The following is a 19,092-nucleotide window of genomic DNA, read 5'->3' on the forward strand; positions in this document are numbered from 1 at the left end:
CTTTCAGCCAATTTTTAATCCTCCCATTATCCCTGACCTCTTTGTTCTCATTGATGGAACTTGGAGTCTTAAAAATACCATAAGAGAAACAATCTTAGAGAAAGCCAGGGCTATAAATGAAGTAGATGTGCTAAAGAGAATCACAGGCAATTTTTCCTCCTTTCACCATCAGCAGAATGGCCATATATGGTCTACTTGTCCAGGACAGCAAATAAATGGTGATATAATAAAAGGGCTGGCTTTGTGTCATTTAGTGAAAGGAAGTTGGGCAAAGTGAAGTTCTACAAATTATAATGCTACAGAAAGAAGTCTAAAGGGAAGGAACAAGTCATTTTGTTTCAAACTTCAGACAGGAAATTTGATATGCAGAACAACTTACATTTTGGCTTGTAAATGTTGATCATGGGGTGATCCAGAAATAAACTCCAGACTTCAAAGCAGGAGAAAGTTCAAAGCTGCTCTGCATTTTATCAACACAGAGAGACAGGAGAGCAATGCATCTAAAAGGGAATATTCTGATTTAATAGTCCATGAAAAAATACTTCTGCAGTAAACAACTTTCTACAAATTACAAGGTAATCATGCATGGTTTAAGTGTATTATTTTGGTCCAGGATTAATCTTGCATGTAATATGCATAATTTTTCTTCTCTCCAAATGCTGAATTGTAATGAATTGGCTATGAGAAAGAATTTACACATGCAGTAGCAGGACAAATGTCATACTTTTAAAATATATGTTATTTTGAATTTAAATTACTTTCTACAAGGTACATATCTATATGCATTTCTCTAGGAACTACTTCTGAAATATACTATGGGAATATGAACGTCTTCCAGTTACTAAATCCATTTTGCAGACAAGAGGAAAAGTCATTTGAAGTTACAATTTATTTTATTCAGATAGTTTTAGCTCTTTATATCAGTGGTGTGGATGAATGGATGCAAGTGATAAGCAGTAAAATAGAGTAAAATACTTGTTGCACCAAGTGATGTGCCAACTTTACTTCATAAACAGCTGTTTAGGCAGCTGAGGATGGATGGGATTTATTTGCTCAGAAATGTTTCATCATCAGGAACTGCCCTGCTTTGTGCTGAACCAGCTTGTAAATATATTTGGCAGTTCTCAATCTACAAGTTATTCAGTTCATCTAAAGATATTGGATTGAGAAATCTGCAAAGTAATGTCTGTGTTTGGAAATCAAATGCTTGGAAAATTATGGCTCATGCAGTGGGCAGTCTTAGACAATAAACAACAGCTTGCACACTAGCCTGATTCATATAGTACACTAAATCGAATTGTGGTTTATTTGGTTTGATTTAGTATATGTAAGCCCAAACATTGTGCTTTGAAACCTCTGCTGTGTTTTTATGTATTATGAAAAACCCACCCAATTATAATTTAGAGTGAAGCAGTGTATGGCTTTATGCAATGTATAAAGCAAAGCTATAACAGCAACAACAATAAGCTGGCTCAGGAAGAATGTAAGAAAAGAGAGGAAAATAGAATTGAGGGCCAATTTTATTATGCTGATTTTAAAGCAATAAAATAAATTACATCTAAGTAAAGAAATGAGTGAGATAGGAATGCACAAATCTTGTGTTTATAGAATAATCTCCAATCCTTGTCCCTTGTCCAATTTGCAGTAAAAAAGCAATGCATTTCATTCTGGTGTACCTGCAGGCACAGTGAAATAAACACATGGTAGTAGCTCTTTGGGTCCATTACAGTTCCCACAACATAAAGAAATTGCTCAATGTATATCAAAGTGGAATCCTATATTCAGGTAAGGGGGAGAGGCTCCTTTGTTATTAAAGAGAGATGTGACTATTTCATAGAAAACAGGATTGCAAGTTAAGCTTTTGCAGAAAAAGAGAAAAGGGAAAGGATATTAAATGCATGGGATGATGGCCTCTAACAATTCCCAGCATGCTGGCTGGAAAATTCTAGGTGTTGAAGTCCACACATCTTAAAGTAGCCAAGATTAAGAGGCACTGATCTAACCAGCTAAATGAATAGGAGGACTGGCTTACCACATTTTAAAGTAGACTAATGTCTACTTATTATCTAAGGAAGGAGCTTCCTGTAAAACAATTAAATCCAAAAGCTAAAACTACCTAACTACATTTCTGTCAAGGACAATATTTAATGCAAGCTTTGTTTTTGCTTTCATTATGTTTGCTATGACATGTAGGAATATGAAAAGCAAGACAAATTGCACGACATTCATTTTTTTACATTACAGAGTATTATCACTATGAATTCTATGTAATTAACAGTCTAAGTATAGGGATTAACTAGGTTCACAGTGTATATTCATAGCAATGAAAGGCCATCGAATCCATAGCACCAAGGGCTATGATCTCATATCTCATGAGTCGCAGTGGTGCAGTGGTTAGAGTGCAGTACTGCAGGCTACTTCTACTGACTGCTGGCTGCCTGCAATTTGGCAGTTCAAATCTCACCAGGCTCAAAGTTGACTCAGTCTTCCATCCTTGCCAGATGGGTAAAATGAGGACTCAAAATTGTTTGGGGAAATATGCTGACTCTGTAAACCACTTAGAGATGGCTGTAAAGCACTGTGAAGCGGTATATAAGTGCTATTGCTATATGTTAAAGTCAATCTACAATTTGTCAAAATCCTTGATTTGACAGAATAAAAGAGTCTGAACATATGGATAATCTAGGTTTATATAGTAGTAGTATATATTCATAGCAATGATTAGGCCTTTGAATCAAGAGTGTCAAGGGCCCTGATCTCAAAGTCAATCCAGACTTCGTCAAAACCCTGGCTTCATATGAATAAAACTATTTAAGAGCCAGGAGACCACATTTCTGTTATCTTTTCAAATCAAATCAAATAAACGATTGCTAATTAATATTTTCTTATGGATATCAGAAAGTCTTAGAAAAATTTAGTGAAGCAACCTGAAAATGAGGAGACTTTCTGAGTTCTGGAAAGGGTAACAGCACTCAGTCAAAAATAAGGCAAAATTACACAACTGATTTTTTTCCCCTGCAACAGCAGAAATTCTACAGAGAATGAGATTTCAAAGGGACCAGACAAATGTGGCAAACAATGCATCATTCATACTTTAGGTGATTCCTGTTTGAAACTTGTATATAGGGCAAATACATGAAAACAGTCAACCCAATGATACACATTAGCTAATGGCAAGAAATTGTCAAAATTACAATTTAATAAAACTTCTGGAGAACCCCAGATTGCTTACCTCTATTTCACAGTAACAATTTCTTGTTTTACTGAAATTACACAGTAAGTAATTTCATTCTTAACCTAAAAGGAAAACAAGGGACAGGTCATTTACATAAATCTGGTAATATTTGAAGGCGCTTGTCTTATCAGGGGTATACAACCCAAGGCTCCTGAAAACATTGGCTATGGCCAGAGATGGGTTTCAGCAGGTTCTGACCAGTTCTGGAGAACTGGCAGCGGAAATTTTGAGTAGTTCAGAGAACCGGTAGTAAAAATTCTGATTGGCCCTACCACCATCTATTCTCTGCCTCCCGAGTCCCAGCTGATCTGGAAGAAATGGGGATTTTGCAGTAACCTTCCCCTGGATTGGGGAGGGAATGGAGATTTTACAGTATCCTTCCCCTGCCACGCCCATCATGCCATGCCCACAGAACCAGTAGTAAAAAAATTTGAAACCCATCACTGGCTATGGCCCAGAATCCTTTAAAACATTGCCACTAAGGTATATTTTAATGAACTGCTGTACCTACAGTACTTGTGGAATATGTTTCCTGGAACAAAAACATTGTACACATTGAACTGCAGCATCTCAGTTAATCGCCCACACTGTTGAAATATAGGATAGATTCCCAGCAGGTTGCCAGATACCACAGCCAATTGCCTTCTTTCAAGGTTTTATGTCTGTTATGAAATAGAAAGTGCTATAAAGTAGTGTTTTGGTCCAATCGAGCCCCCCAAAGAAGGAAATAAGATAGAACTTTTGATTTGTAGTTAAACTCCAAGTATGTGTTTATTTCCAGTGTTTTAATACTGCTTTTGATTTTAAAAAGAGAAAATGGTTTATCACAGATACAGTAGTTTAGGATCCTAATCTTATGGGGAACTGTAAAGTTACAAAGTTCCATGAAAAAAAAATGCTTCCACTAAAATCTTTGATTTCACAATCACAGAATATTTGCCACTGGATATTATTAGAACTTTACATGGATCGTACTGATAAGTAAATTGAGTATGGGAAAGCAAATAACTCCAGAGTTGAAACTTGCTCCTTTTATTTTTTTCAAAAAATGTTATTTTTCATGCAATGGGTTAATGTAAAAAAAAATCAGTTGACCTTTTAGTTCACATCAATTATAATAATCCAGGAAATCACAGGGGACCTCAGAATTACGTATAGTGATCTGGCGGTTTCCTCTACCTTAGCTAAAGCCAGTATTCATAGCACCACCAGCACAAAAGCACTGGATAAAAATCAGATTCATGGGGAAATGGAAAAGTGGAATCCCTTGCTCACTAAGGAGATCTTCTTTGTCTCAGATTTGGCAAAGAGCATTTGGATGACTGATCAGACTTCTGAAAAAATGCTCTAAGAACAGATGAGTTAAAAATTGTACTTTGGGGGCTATGTGAGTGATGTTATATGTGGTAGAAACCAAATATTTACCACATTCCACAATTAGAACTTCATACTAACTGTGAAATTCTGAGGTTGTAATATCATTGTTGTCCTGAAGGCAGGACAAGAAGCAATGAATGGAAACTAATCAAGGAAAGAACTGACGTAGAACTAAGGACTAGAAGACCTCCAAGGTATTATTCTGTTATTCTTTATTCTGTGATATTTTGCTGTCTCAAGACAGCAAAATATGATGAAGTCATCACCATCTTCAATGATGGTGATGACTTCACCATTATTGAAGAAAGCATGGATTTTGCTTTGTATCAAAGAATTCTACAGAACAGTGTCAGCCCATTTCTGTTAGTTGAAGCTAAAGTATTAAGTGGGCCAAGCAGCAAGTCAATATACAAGCAAATCTACAAGAGAATAGAGGAAGAAGAAAGAATTCCAGATTTTTGAAGGACCTTATCAAAATTCAAGTCTAAACCCCATAGACATATTTGGCCAAAGCATAAACAAGCAGTTAATGAGTTGATGGAGCATAACACAAAGGGATGAGCCAAAAATCTAACATAGTGATATGACAGAACAATAACCAATTGCAGCTTCCATTATCCTTTTTTACCACCAAAATCAGCTGTTGAATGCTGGGAATTTTAGTTCAGTGGCATCTAGGGGCTATGCTACTCCTCTGAAGTTTAGTTTTTATTACCGATTCAGCTTTGTCTCCAAGTCATTTTGTTTGGATTGGAATACATTTAAAGCCACTATGCTGTTTAATGCGCAACTTTTCCAGGGTATCCAGATAATAGTTTTATTGCTGTTACAAAACAGCAAGCAACACTGTACCTACTAAAAGGGAAGTTTTGCTTTGCAATGCTTTTCACACAGTGACCTGCTGCAAGCTGTTTATTTTGTTTTAAGTGTCATATGAAATACTTGGCAAATGCCAGTTGCAACCTGACCCAAGCAGAATATTTTTAAAAACGATACAACCCTAGAGACGATGAGTGGGAAGGAAAGAGGGAAAGTTGATTTGTGATAGCACTAATAAGAGGCCCCTTCTGATTCTGTAGAAAACATACAATCCTCTGAAAATATCAACTAATGAGAATAATCTTTTAGATATATTTTTTAACTCTGCCAATTTTTTAATACTTATTTCTTCATCAAAGTGCATTTTTCTAGGTTTACAGTAGTTGTTTTTCCTCTCTATTTTCCTCTCCTTGGGAAGAAAGCTTGTGTGATGGCATCCTTCAAGAAGTTTCCTTTCAGGTCCCCAGAACCTTTTCAACATTTTAGAGAAACAGCCATCTAATTTACAAAGTTTATAATAAAATGTTTATGGTGGTAAAATTGACCATATGCCTTGTCCCCTTCTCATAAAAAGCAGGAGGGAATTACTATTTATTTAAAATGGAGTGAATGGCGAAAGCAGATAAATCCCTTCCCTGATTTATTTTTTGGATACTGAAACTGGGATGGTAATGCAGAAAATAATGCAATGCATCAGAGGCCCGTGTAAGGGAGATGGGGATTATTCTTCCTAGTAATACACACAAACACTCTGAATAGGAAAACTGTCTCTGCGTTGTATGTAACTGGGACAATGAGTGCATAAAATACATATGGCTATCATGTTGCTTCTAATTTGGTACCTTTTCCTTTAACCCTGATGATTTATTTATTTAACAAATTTATCTTTGATGGATGCCCATCTTTCAAAATACTATCCACCAGTCTGAGGAATTTCAGAAAACCATATCAGCATAATATTTGCTACTTCCATTGTCAATCTTTGTCTTGCTTCTGCAGCCACTACTGGCATCTTCATATACATTGTTCAGAGAAATTTGAGGTAGATCCTTCTGATTTTATTTTGCTTTTCTTCCCTCAAATGCTACCAGCTGAAAAACTTCCACCAGCCACTTCCATAATGTGAAATGGGGGGAGGGCTGGTCACAAGACAGGTTCTGATACTTAGCTAGACTAGCAAAATGTGTTCCTAGTTTGTATGGATAAAAAAAAATATAAATCCAAACCCACCCTGGCTAACAGCTGGCTGAAAACAGAGTGGCTATGCCACTCTGAATTGGAATGATGACGCAAGACAGCTAAACCCACATTCAAAATAAACTCATCTAACAGTTGACTGGTGTAGTACCAGTCACCTTGGCCTGACTATCCCTTCACTTGCCCCTTTTCCCTGGGCAAGCGAAGGGGTAGCTGCCAGTGTTGAGAAAGGAGGCAGTTGAAGAAAGGGAACCAGCTTCTATTGTCTGGGCTTCAAACCTATGGAAACCTGGGAGCTTTCAAGATCTGGCTTTCCTCCTTTACCTTCCACTTCTTCCAGCATGAGAATCAGTTGCCTGAGTTGGGGGAGAAGGCAAGTAAATGGGGAGAGTCAGTTTTTAATTCAGAGATCTGCTGACTCATGAGTTCGGAGTGGTATCGGTTAAGAAGAACCTGGTTTGAAAACACCTGGATTTCCCTTTGCCCAAACCAGAAATGTCCTGAAGGACAATGTTGCGGTATCAGAAGTAGGGAGAATGGTATGCATATCTGATTATACCCACAATAAAATTGCCATGGGAGGAAAACATTGCTTTAGCACTGGAACAGTTAAGGACAATTCAGAAGTGTACCAGATATAGGCTGGGGATGAAGGTAACCTCCTGGGAAGTCATAGATAAATGAGGTTTCCAGGACGTAGTTGTCCTGGGGTTAAATGCAAATGGGGAAAGCCCTCAGTCAAGAATGAACTTGCTCTAAATCTCAAAAGCTAATTTCTTCTTTATCAAGAACATATTGATCAGGCCCCCAAATCCAAGAAAGAGATATAGTGATTCTTCCAAGCAGATTTCTTTATTATTCCATAGCCAGAATCTTACCAAATTAAAGTACTCTATTTACACAAGCCTATACTCTAAGAACTGTCAGTGAGTGTATTGTGAGCCACCCTGGGTCTTTGGAGAGGGGCGGCATATAAATTGAATGAATGAATGAATGAATGAATGAATGAATGAATGAATGAATAAATAAATAAATAAATAAATAAATAAATAAGGGAGGGGCTGTCTTCATCCTCTTTGTCTAACACACTGATCTGTCTCTTACTCCTCTGGAAAGTACCCTCTCCCTTCTGGGAATCCAGACCAATACAATCAATAGGCACAGTCATTATGAATAGAAGGACAACCTATTTGATTTAAGACTGAGTACCTACCCAGCATTCCTATCACCCATCTCCTCCCACTTATGACTGTATGACTGTAACCTTGTTGCTGGTATCTTTAAGATTCATATTGACTGTTTCCTAATATGATTTGATTACTTGTTTGTTCCCTATGACTATCATTAAGTGTTGTACCTTATGATTCTTGATGAACGTATCTTTTCTTTCATGTACACTGAGAGCATATGCACCAAGACAAATTCCTTGTGTGTTCAATCACATTTGGCCAATAAAGAATTCAATCCAATTCAATTTAATTCTATTCTGTTCTGTTCTGTTCTATTGTTTTTAGTTGTTGTCAGCCAGAACATATGCATGAAAGAAAAAGAAACTGTTCTGAATACATTGTTTCCATTAAGTATACTTCCATATTCCCCCAAGACATACTGGGGTACTTCTGTACTAGAAATGTAGAGTAGAATTGGCACTTACTATATGAGTCATCTATGCAACACTGTCATCTATTTGGTCTCACCCAATGATTTCCCTCTACACTCGTTCTGTTTTTCCTCAGCTTCAGTTCAGGCATTCAAAACACAAGAGCTTGAGAGTGCAAAAAGATCTGCCAAAGAAAGATACCATTTGAGTGATGTCAGTGGGGGTTAACGTTTTACAGGAACCATCACATGAACTGAATGCCTGAACAACAAGTTGGGCAATAACAAACCTGACATATGAAGGCGCTGGGAGAAAAAACTAAATAATAGTCCAACTTTGCAAATATATTTATTCCTGTTACTTTTTAATTATTCCAAGAAATGTTTTGACAAAAGTAGGTATCACAAATTGGACTCGGTCGTTTAATGCATTTTTATGGTCAAATATAGAGTTGAAACAGGGTTTCCCTAAATATAATCAAACATTCTATCTATTAGATCAGACTAATGAAACGCTTTGAGGTTAGTCATGTGATTATCCCAATAACACTCTGCTTTAGACTTGAAATTAGAGGCAGTAATATACAGTATATTGCATTGAGCTGGAAGAAAAATAGAATATAAATCAAATGAATAAGAAAATTATCAACAGTAGTAACAATAAAAAACATGAAGCAATCAGACAATCATTTTAACTACTTTATAAGTGGTATAAGTTTAATTTAAGAATTAAAAGAATAAAAGAGGAAAATATATTTATTCCAAAGAAGATGACTATGAATTTAAGATGATCCATGAAGAGCATATAGAAAAATCCCGTGTCACTTGTTTTTTAAATGATATGTCAAGAAACCATTTCCACAAGTAAAAACGTTTGGTCACGATGAAAGATGGGAAGACGATTGAAATTAAATGCATTTAAATTACATTAATTTGTCTTTAAACTAATTAAATATAATTTCTATGATGAGATAAAGTTTTAAATCACGTAATAACTTCTCCCCTTCTTTATGTCAAAAGTTACCATAATTGTAACTTGTGGGGGTCACAGCTGATGTTCTCCCCGAGATGCCCATATAAGTTTTAGGTTCAAAATCAGGCGTGAAGCCAGCCTTCATCTGTTATCGCATTTTCAGTGTCTGGAAACTGGGGAGTGAAGTATTACTTGAGTGACAGCAGAGTCCATGTGATCTACCCATGATAAGGTATGTGACCTGTATTTATATGCATTCCAGGGTTATTTTTAACCATCCCTTCTGACTTACAAGAAAGTGGAAAATGACAACGCAAGTGACCGTAGCAAGAGCAGGTACAATTGGACATGAGGAATACAGCCTGTACAGCAGCATGAGTGAGGAGGAACTTATTGCGATGGCCATTGAGCAGAGCTTGACAGAGGACCCTGCTGAGCAAATAGCTGCACAGAAGACAGTTACCGCTGCACCACCTCCCCGTGAACCCTACTGTCAGAACTTCTACCTTTATCCTTGGGAAAGGTAAGCATGCCAAGGAGAAGGCTCAAATGAGAGAGAACTCAGACCAGACTTCTGCACACATCTACACCTCAATGTTACATCTTTTTCTGATACGGTTTTCTTGAATCTTTGTGGAACTTCCCCAATAAATATTAAGCAGAATAAAGCGATTGCTTCAGGCAGCAGTTATGGAGGAGATGGCAGCAAGGGGCAGAGGAAAGACTCACGTGCCATGCTCCTTCTAAAGTGGCCATTTTCTGATATGGTGTGGAGGCCACTGGTCCTTTGCCAGCATGACACTTACTCATTCTGCTTTAAGGCATGTCTTCCTGGGCCACCTTTGATTTCAAATATGATATTTTCTCCAGCCAGTTCTGTACAGGTAGTCCTCCGCTTACCACAGTTCATTTAGAGACCGTTCAAAGTTACAATGGCACTGAAAAAAATGACTTACATCTGTTTTTCACACTTTATGACCCTTGTAGCATCCCCATGGTCACGTGAACAAAATACAGACACTTGGCAACTGATTGATATTTATGATGGTTGCAGTATCCCGGGTCATATGATCCCCTTTTGCAACCTTCTGATAAGCAAAGTCAATAGGGAAGCCAGCTTCACTTAACAACCATGTTACTAACTTAACAACTGCAGCGATTCACTTCACAATTGTGGCAAGAAAGGTTGCAAAATGGGGCAAAACCCACTTACAAACGTTTCACCTTGCAGCAGAAATTTTAAGCTCAATTGTTGTGCTAAATTGAGGACTACCTGTACTGACTGGAACATTTTCAGAGATGTTCCAAGGATTTCCAGTATAATGTGTAACTTGGCCATGGGTTAGGTTCCAGAAGACAGCTTAAAAGACATGGCTGTTTCTCATACAAGTATTCTCCCTCACTCCCCTAATTAGAATCTGGGGATTCTTCCATAACCACTCTATCTGAATCTAGATTTCCTTTGTAATAAGAAAAATTAAATTTTTCTTCTCACTCAGGTATGAGGGCTTACAACCTTCCAGATTCTGTTGAATTATAACACCCAATATATCCCCTATTGCAGGGGTGGGTGGGCGAACCGGTAGCAGCGGCGGTAGGAGGCTTCCCCTCCCCCCGCCCAGACGTCATCAAAAACGCTCTGCGCATGCGCAGAACCTTCTGCACATGCGCAGAAGCGCCACACGCTTCCAATAGCGAGCCAGTAGAGCCAGGATTTGAATCCCACTACTGCCCTATTGGTCATACTGACTGGAGCACCAATAGGTGTAAATCAGCAGCATATGGTGGGTCACACTTTTATTATCTCTAAAATCTTTACTTGCCAACTTTGCATTCTTAATTAATCTTAAATCATCCATTTTCAGTATAATTCTTCCATATCTTGTCTTTCCCCCAAACATCATACTATAGATTTCTGGAAATAAAAAAGTATGTTGTTGCATTCAAATACAACTAAAACACAACTTTAAAAAAAACCCTAAGCTATCAGTTTAAATCTAATTCAACAGCAAATGAGTAGCATTTTTCCTATTAGTTGATGGAGGAACATCTCCTGACAAACTGTTCTGAAGTTTAGAGAGCAGCTATCAAGAAGTCTTTCATATTCACAGCAAAGATGCTTCTCAAGCTGAGGGACAGAGAGAGAATCTGAATATGCAAAGATAATATAATTTCCCAAATTGCCTGTTCTGAGATATAGTCACATATATACACATATAGTCGCTCCTCGTAATTGTCCTGGTCTATAATCTGATCTCTCAGCATTTGGGACCAACTAAGTTTTAAGGACCGATATCATTTAAAATGGTAAACGCATGTAGACCTAATTTATGAGCTTCTGTTGCTGGCAGAGAAGGTTATCTCATCTCATCCAAGTTGGATTAGATCAAGGTGTCAAACTCGCAGGGACACGTCATCACATGACTTACTCCCCTTCGCTAAAGCAGACGTGGGCGGGGCCAACATGTGATGCATCCGGCCCCTGGTCCACTAGTTTGACACCCCTGGATTAGATGAATGCAGGACTATTGATTGTAAAATATGATTCAGCACACCTGAAGCAGTAGGCTAGTTTATAGACTGAGAGCAAAGTGTGTGGCCTAGAGAGTTCTGTCTTTAAATAAAGGGAATTGTTGGGTTTCCCAAGGTGATCCAGAGGTAATATTGACTCCACTCACAAGTTGTTTACTCTGACAGAATTTATATTTGACTCAACTCTAGCAGCCTTTATCCAGCTGTCTTGGATCATCATAACAATCAGGCCAATACAGCACTATTAATCTTTACGTTTTTCTTGTCTGCTTCTCAATAAGAAAATTAGGTTTACGTATCCTGTACTATAGGAAAGGGATATAAATTGTCCCTAATCCCTTGCCCAGAGGGATATTTTTGCAGATGAGAAGACAAATATTCCACACCTGAAGTAAAAACTCTATCATGAGTAAAATAGGTCCACCCCAGACAAAATCTCTACTTTAGTGGTCCTGAAAGGCATATTTTAGAAACTACAATTTGCCATAAAGATACCTGTATTTTTAACCTTATTTTAAAAATATTTATATCCTGTCTTTCTATTTGTACAAGCAATGAAGATAGTCAACAGTAAGGCATCAGACTAGAAACCAGGAGACTGAATTCTATTCCTGCTTTAGGCTGAAAGCTGGCTGGGTGACTTTGAGTGGGTCACACTGTCTCAGCCCAACTCACCTGATGGAGTTGTCATTAGTGGAAAATAGGAGTGGGAAGGTGTATTAGATATGTTTGCTGCCTTCAGTGATTTATAAAAATAATAAATGCAGGATTTAGAAACATGGCAGAAAAAGACCTAGTGGTCCATCGAGTCTGCCCTTTGAGTTTTTGGTTTTCATTTTAATTTAATTATTATTTTTAATTATTACTTTTAGTTTTTATTTTATTTTTTTAAATTTTGTCGGATGATGGACAAGTGTTTATCCCAAGCGTCTTTAAATTCCTTCTGAGAAGTAATACTGTACTTTTGAACTTCTCTCCTGTCAGTTCGAAATTATGCCCCTGTGTTCTTGATTTTTGCTTAATATTAGGATATTAATAAATAAAAACAAACTACAATTAAAATTGTTTAATTAAATTAATTTTTGGCAAAGGTTGCAGTTTGCCACTTTCTAAAATATTAGGAGAACAGAGTCAAACATAATTCCTTGAGGAGTACTTTCCATAGGCCACATCATAAAACAAGTTAAATTAAAACACATGAAGAATAGATTAGTTAAGAAACATATACAGTTAAGTGAGCAGCACCTTAAGGCAGTGATGGAATTCAAATAATTTAACAACCGGTTCTCTGCCCTAATGACTGGCTGGGTGGGTATGGCTGGGTGGGCAAGGGCAGGGGGCATGACAGCACTCAGCCTCCTTCAGCACTCTTGCCAGCCAAAATGGGGTGCGAGGGTTAATTCAAAATGTGGGCTTTGCTTTATGACATCTAGATCCAGTGCAGTGGTAGCGGTGACGATATGACGTCACTGAACCGGTTCTCCCCCCCCACCCTCCCACCCTCCCCACCCCCCCAAGTTATTCTTACCTTTTATTTGGTCCCACCCCCAATCTATTGCTGCCTCCTGAGTCCCAGCTGATGACTAGAGGGAAAAAAACTGTTTAAACTCTTGCCGCAGGGCTTCAAAGGGCCGTCCAACAGCTGATCAGTGTTAAAAGCAAACAAATGAGTCGGGTTGTAAGTGCGAAGACTGGTCATAAGTGTGAGGACCTTCCAGAAATGACTGACCAGCTAGCCATGCCCACCTAGTCACATGACCTCCAAGCCACACCCACAAAATAAGCCATGCCCTCAGAACCGGTAGTAAAAAAATTTAGAACCCACCCCTGATCCAGTGAGTAAGGATTGTGAACTGCACAGAAAATACACTTTTGTTTAGTTATGAAGAAATATCCCCAAAGTCAGATGTACATAGATGTATTCCAAGGTTTGGACGTCACAACAGAGAAAGCTTCTTTTCCTGTCCCCCACCTCACTTTTTGTGCTGCAGGATGACACCCAAAGGCCAGTTGGGTTACTCAGCCCTAGATAAATTGTATGCCTCCATGCTGAAGGATGTGAAGAAAGAGGGGCAAGAAAGGCTTTAAAAAATGAAGCTGCATCCACTTAATGTGCCGGTGAGCCAGGCATCCTTGGTGTAGATCAATGAGTCCCCCTTCTCTGACTTGCCTAAATTGATGACCTTTCACAATTCAGTTGCATTGATCTTTTGGTTCCCCCTTTAAAAAGGCTTTTAAGAGAAAATGGAAATCTTTGTGTCATAGGGAGAGGCGACAAAATCTTGCGCATCTGTATTGATTGCATTTACCTTTCAAAATATTTTTTCAAAATAATCAATTAAAATACTTGCTAAAGCACGTACGTAAAGATTGCTTCCATGTATGCTTTGGCCCATCATTGGAAACCTCTGATGACCGGAAAAGATGCATCTTCAGGGCAACTTGAAAAGATATTGGAAGCTTATGAAATTTAGGCCCAACCTAGCAATCTCCTCCTGGTCTGGTTTAGTTAGTTGTGTAAAGTTCTCTGACACAGCATTCTTCTTCAAAGCATTAAAGCAACCACATCTTTTGCAAGACACACACAGCTACTTCTAAAGCTTCTCTAGATCTCTATCCATGTGCACCCACACCCAGAGGTGGGCGTCACATACTGTAACAACCGGTTTGCCCAGCAACCAGAAATGTGAGCGTGTGCCATCCGCGCATGCGTGCGGCATCAAAAAACACAGCAATTCACTCACATACGCCTTCCGCACATGCGTGCAGCATCAAAAACACAACGATATAGGACGGGATTGCGGGTGGGAGGGTGGGCCCACCTGCAGATCACAACTACAGGTTCGCCTGAACCAGTCTGAACCGGCAGCAGCCCATCTCTGCCCACACCTCATTCTGTCCCTGGCACTGACACAAAATAGTTCTGCTTACGTTCAAGGACTGGATGGTGTTTAAACTGGAAAAGGAGAAGCTGCTTTGGATGTGTAGAAGACAAACCTAATACACGTTCTTTTTTTAAAGAAGCTGCACATTTTCCTGGGATTGTGTGGCTGCCTTCCATACCTGTCAGACGATCTTGGGAAAAGCTGTGTTGGGTTTATAGAGTTTGCAAGCCACTTTATGAGTCTTGGGCCGTGAAGCACTTTCTGTCTTCAGATCTGAAATCCTGCATACACACATGCAGATAGCAGAAGCAACATCCAGAGTGGTTGCACAAGCATTGCCAAAGATGTGGCTGTTTCAGGCTTGAAGAGACAAGTTTTGAAACAGTTCTTTCAGATGTTTTGCACAACCTTGTCACTCAGAACCAACCTTGGAGCGTGCTTCTTTTCATTTCTGAACAACGCTCTCAGGCCTTTCTTCCCCCTGAAGTGAAAATGCCTTCAAGTCCTTTCTCGGCCTGCTGTGTGGTAGTGGGATTAATCTCACTGCAGTCATATATGGTCATTTAAATCCCATGACACTTCCTCTGAGGGCCAAAAATAATCTAGGAGTGAAAGAGCAGCTGAGACCAAGGCCTAAAAAAGCTGAGACCATCTGCTTTTGTTTAAGCCTCAGAAAGTCTACAGGTTCTCTTTGTCTCTCTTCTTCTGTCTCATTTTCTGACTTCTTTACAAGACCAGATATGATTTGCTTTTCTTATTCGGAGTATTTTTCGCTATTTTATTCATGCTGTCATCACTTCAGGCGTGCTGCACAGTCCGGAGGCCAGACTTCAGCATCCGGTTCAGGAGTCAGACAGAGGTATGATGGCAGCTTCTTCATTTTACCCCAGGCTGAGTAAGTTCTTCCTCTCCCTTTCCTGTTTAAAAATGTTTTTATGAGGTAGGCTTGTTTAGGCAGCTGGAATGACATATTAAGTGGTTCATGAAGAATTTACAAAACTAACTGAAGGAAACTTTGCTCCCTTGGACTGTTTGCCCCCCTCTTCTGTTTCTACCTTTACTTGAGCCTCTCTTTCTTGAAAGTCTAATTGTTAACTCCATTTGGTTTTGGTGTCACTTGTAGGATTTTCTGGTGCACTGAGCAGAATCAGAAAAAGTAAGACTGAGTGGCTTCTCTGGTGATTAATTTTGACTGCCATTTAGCCAATGTTTTTTCTTAGCTGCATTGCCACAATACATTTTACTCCAATATAGAATAATTAGTAGTGATCAATTTTTCATAGTCCTTGAAGGAAGTGTAATGTATATATTACTGCATGTTGCACAAGATGTCAACTCTCTGAATAGAGCCCTACTATGGCCATAATAAATACATGTTGTCTAGTAGTTAAATTAACTACAGTGCCTTAGTATGATTAGTATACAGGTAGTCCTTGACCTATGACTACAATTGAGCCTAAAATTTATGCTGCTAAATGAGAAATTCATTAAATGAGTTTTGTCCCATTTTACAACTTTTCTTGCCACGTTTGTTAACTGAATCACTTCAGTTGTTAAGTTAGTAACATGGTTGTTAAGGAAATCTGGCTTCCCCATTGACTTTGCTTATCAGAAAGTTGCAAAAGGGGATCACATGACCGCATAACATTGCAACTGTCATAAATATGAACCAGTTGCCAAGCATCCAAAGGTAAATCACATGACCATGGGGATGCTACAACAGTCATAAAGTGTGAAAAACTGTCATAAATCACTTTTTTCAGTGCTATTGTAACTTCGAATGGTCACTAAATGAACTGTTGTAAGTTGAGGACTATCTGTATTTACAAAACAGTTTTGACAGCTGCAGTTTTGTCAGATCTGGCCTAGTTAGTGGGATGGGAGACCATCAGAGAATGTCAGAGATGCAGACTAGACTGGGAAGACAAAATAATCCCAAAAGAATGTAATGGCAACCCATTTTGTACTGTTGCCAAGAAAACTATGAACTGAATTTGAGTTGAAGGTGATTTTACTTTTAGATATATGTTTGGCACTAGTTAACATTTCCTTTTATATTTATATTATTTATATTTATATTTATATTTATATTTTATATTTTATATTTATACAAATTTATTATATATATATATATATATATATATATATATATATATATATATATATGTTTGCTTCCTGAATTGCTTTCCCTTTTACATTTATTGTGCAGCTTTGTGAATCCTTGTGGAGTGTGGTGACATCAGATGGTACTTGATAAATAAATATGCAAACAGGCATTGCAAATCCTGTATCAGAAATAATTCTAGAGAAAGTGATCGGTTCTCCCTTTTGTTTTAAAGAGTGCTGGATCCTGTGATCCAGGTGATCAAGGAAGGAGATGAAACAGCATTGCAAAACATGATACAGGCAGGAAAAAACCTTGGACAGCCTAACAAAGATGGATGGTTGCCACTCCATGAAGCTGCTTATTATGGACAAGAGAGCTGCTTGAAACTGCTGCATAGATGCAAGTATCAGGAAAGAGGCTGATTGCAGAGAGGAAGACAAAATCATTTTATGATACAAAGTAACCTGTTAGGTTGTATTATAACATAGTACATGGTACAAAGTAGCTTGCATATGCAACCTGTTTCTATACATGCAAATTTTATTTAAATGGTTCCCCTAAATTTGAACATAATGAGTTTGTTATCTGCAAATAATCATGAAAGCAAGTTTTTATAGTTTCATTATTTATTTATTTTACTTAGAAACTTATATGGTTACTTATTTTATACAACATAATCCTGAATAGTTCACAATAATGTTAAATAAAAACAGAACAAATAAACACACACACACACACACACATGTATGTATGTATGTGTATATGTATGTATATGTGTGTGTGTGTGTGTGTGTATAATTTCTTCCAAGTTTTCATGGCATTTATTGAAGGTTTTTTATGCAGGCACCTTTGATTCAAATCCAGCTTAGTTCATAATTTTAAAAAATGTAATGCTGTGCACTTAGTATATTATTATTATTATTATTATTATTATTATTATTATTATTATTATTATTATTTAATTAATTAATTAATTAATTAAATTTTTATGCCGCCCTCCTCCTGAAGGACTCAGGGCGGTGAACAGCCAAGATTAAAATACATACAATATGAAAATTAAAATAATTTAAAACATAATTAAATCAATTTGGCTACCCCAATTTAAAACCCCTTACCCATAAAATTAACCAGTTAAAAATTTTAAGGCAACCTGGCTTGCTGAAATACAAAAGTCTTCAAGGCCCGGCAGAAAGTACGGAGGTCCAGGATCAGTCGTATCCCTGGGGGTAGCTCGTTCCAGAGGGCGGGTACCCCCACAGAGAAGGCTCTCCCCCTGGAGGCCACCAGTCGACATTGTTTGACCAACGGCACCCTGAGGAGACCCTCTCTGTGGGAGCGTATTGGCCGGTGGGAGGTTATCGGTGGCAGAAGGTGATCTCGTAGATATCCAGGCCCTAAGCCATGGAGCGCTTTAAAGATGAGAATCAATACCTTGAAGTGCATCCGGAAGACCATATGAAAATCTTGTGTGTTTATACTGTTATACTGATATAAGGCAGTGTGGTGGTGGTGGTGGTGGTGGTGATGATGGTAAACTCAGGCAGTGGGACTTTCCAAAGCTTTTCTACAATGATCATACCTTCCTACAAAAGCAAATCAATACAACACATACCAATTAAGTCCCAAAGACGTTAAACTGTCAATATATGCTATTTACTAAAGTAGTTTACTATCTCATATAAGTTCTAATAGTAATTGCCATGGGCAAGCTTTTAGCCTTGATCATTCAGGTGTATTAGATTACAACTTTATTTATCTGCTTGACTGTGCTGCCAAGAACAGAATTGTGGTTTGATACAGCTGGGGTACATCATTTTGGAGAAGGCTAAATAATACTCACTATTAATATTATCTAGACGCGCTGTATGCCTTGCTTAATGTAGTTCAATGTTTTCTCAATAGCTTTCCCTGGGACAATTGATCAACGTACACTTCAGGAAGAAACAGCACTCTATTTAGCAACAAACAGAGGGAATATTGATTGCATGCGTTCATTGCTCCAGGCTGGAGCAGAACCTGATATTGCAAACAAAGCCAGGGAGACCCCACTTTATAAGGGTATGTAACTTCATTCATGTTGAGGCTTGAGCTAGAATGTACTGGTGTCTTTATATTTGGAAATGCTTTCTACCCTGGAACCTTCACACCTGTAATGAGTGTTGAATGTTCATACTTGTCTTGAAAGCAGGATATGCCAGAGAAATAAAGACGTTCCCATCCTTTTTCCCCTCCAATATTCCCCCAATATGCCCTTGGAATTTCCATTTGTGGTTCTTACCTTTCTGGGTATAAAATTATTTTGGGCCCAAGAAATACATTTGTTCCATTAAAAAAAAATAATCATGGATTTCAAATGATCTTTTCCCCC

General features: G+C 38.2%; 1 protein-coding gene across 3 annotated transcripts in view; it reads left to right on the top strand.

The window, feature by feature from the left end:
* Positions 1–155: 155 nt before the first annotated feature.
* ASB2 (ankyrin repeat and SOCS box containing 2) overlaps positions 156–19,092 on the top strand; it is a 30,802-nt gene continuing 11,865 nt past the window's right edge. Inside the window, exons 1-6 of one of the 3 annotated variants that reach the window (XM_060687337.2) lie at positions 156–575; positions 4,731–4,806; positions 9,463–9,723; positions 15,420–15,512; positions 16,957–17,123; positions 18,627–18,782. In XM_060687337.2, the coding sequence (XP_060543320.1) occupies positions 9,506–9,723; positions 15,420–15,512; positions 16,957–17,123; positions 18,627–18,782 (634 nt within the window). In that variant the 5' untranslated portion in view covers positions 156–575; positions 4,731–4,806; positions 9,463–9,505. The remainder of the gene's footprint in view (positions 576–4,730; positions 4,807–9,462; positions 9,724–15,419; positions 15,513–16,956; positions 17,124–18,626; positions 18,783–19,092) is intronic. The other 2 variants (XM_034418387.3, XM_034418389.3) reach the window with 2 other exon arrangements.

This window comes from Pantherophis guttatus, chromosome 1 (assembly GCF_059756535.1).
Source record: "Pantherophis guttatus breed Tessera chromosome 1, ASM5975653v1, whole genome shotgun sequence".
NCBI classification, from domain to species: domain Eukaryota; kingdom Metazoa; phylum Chordata; class Lepidosauria; order Squamata; family Colubridae; genus Pantherophis; species Pantherophis guttatus.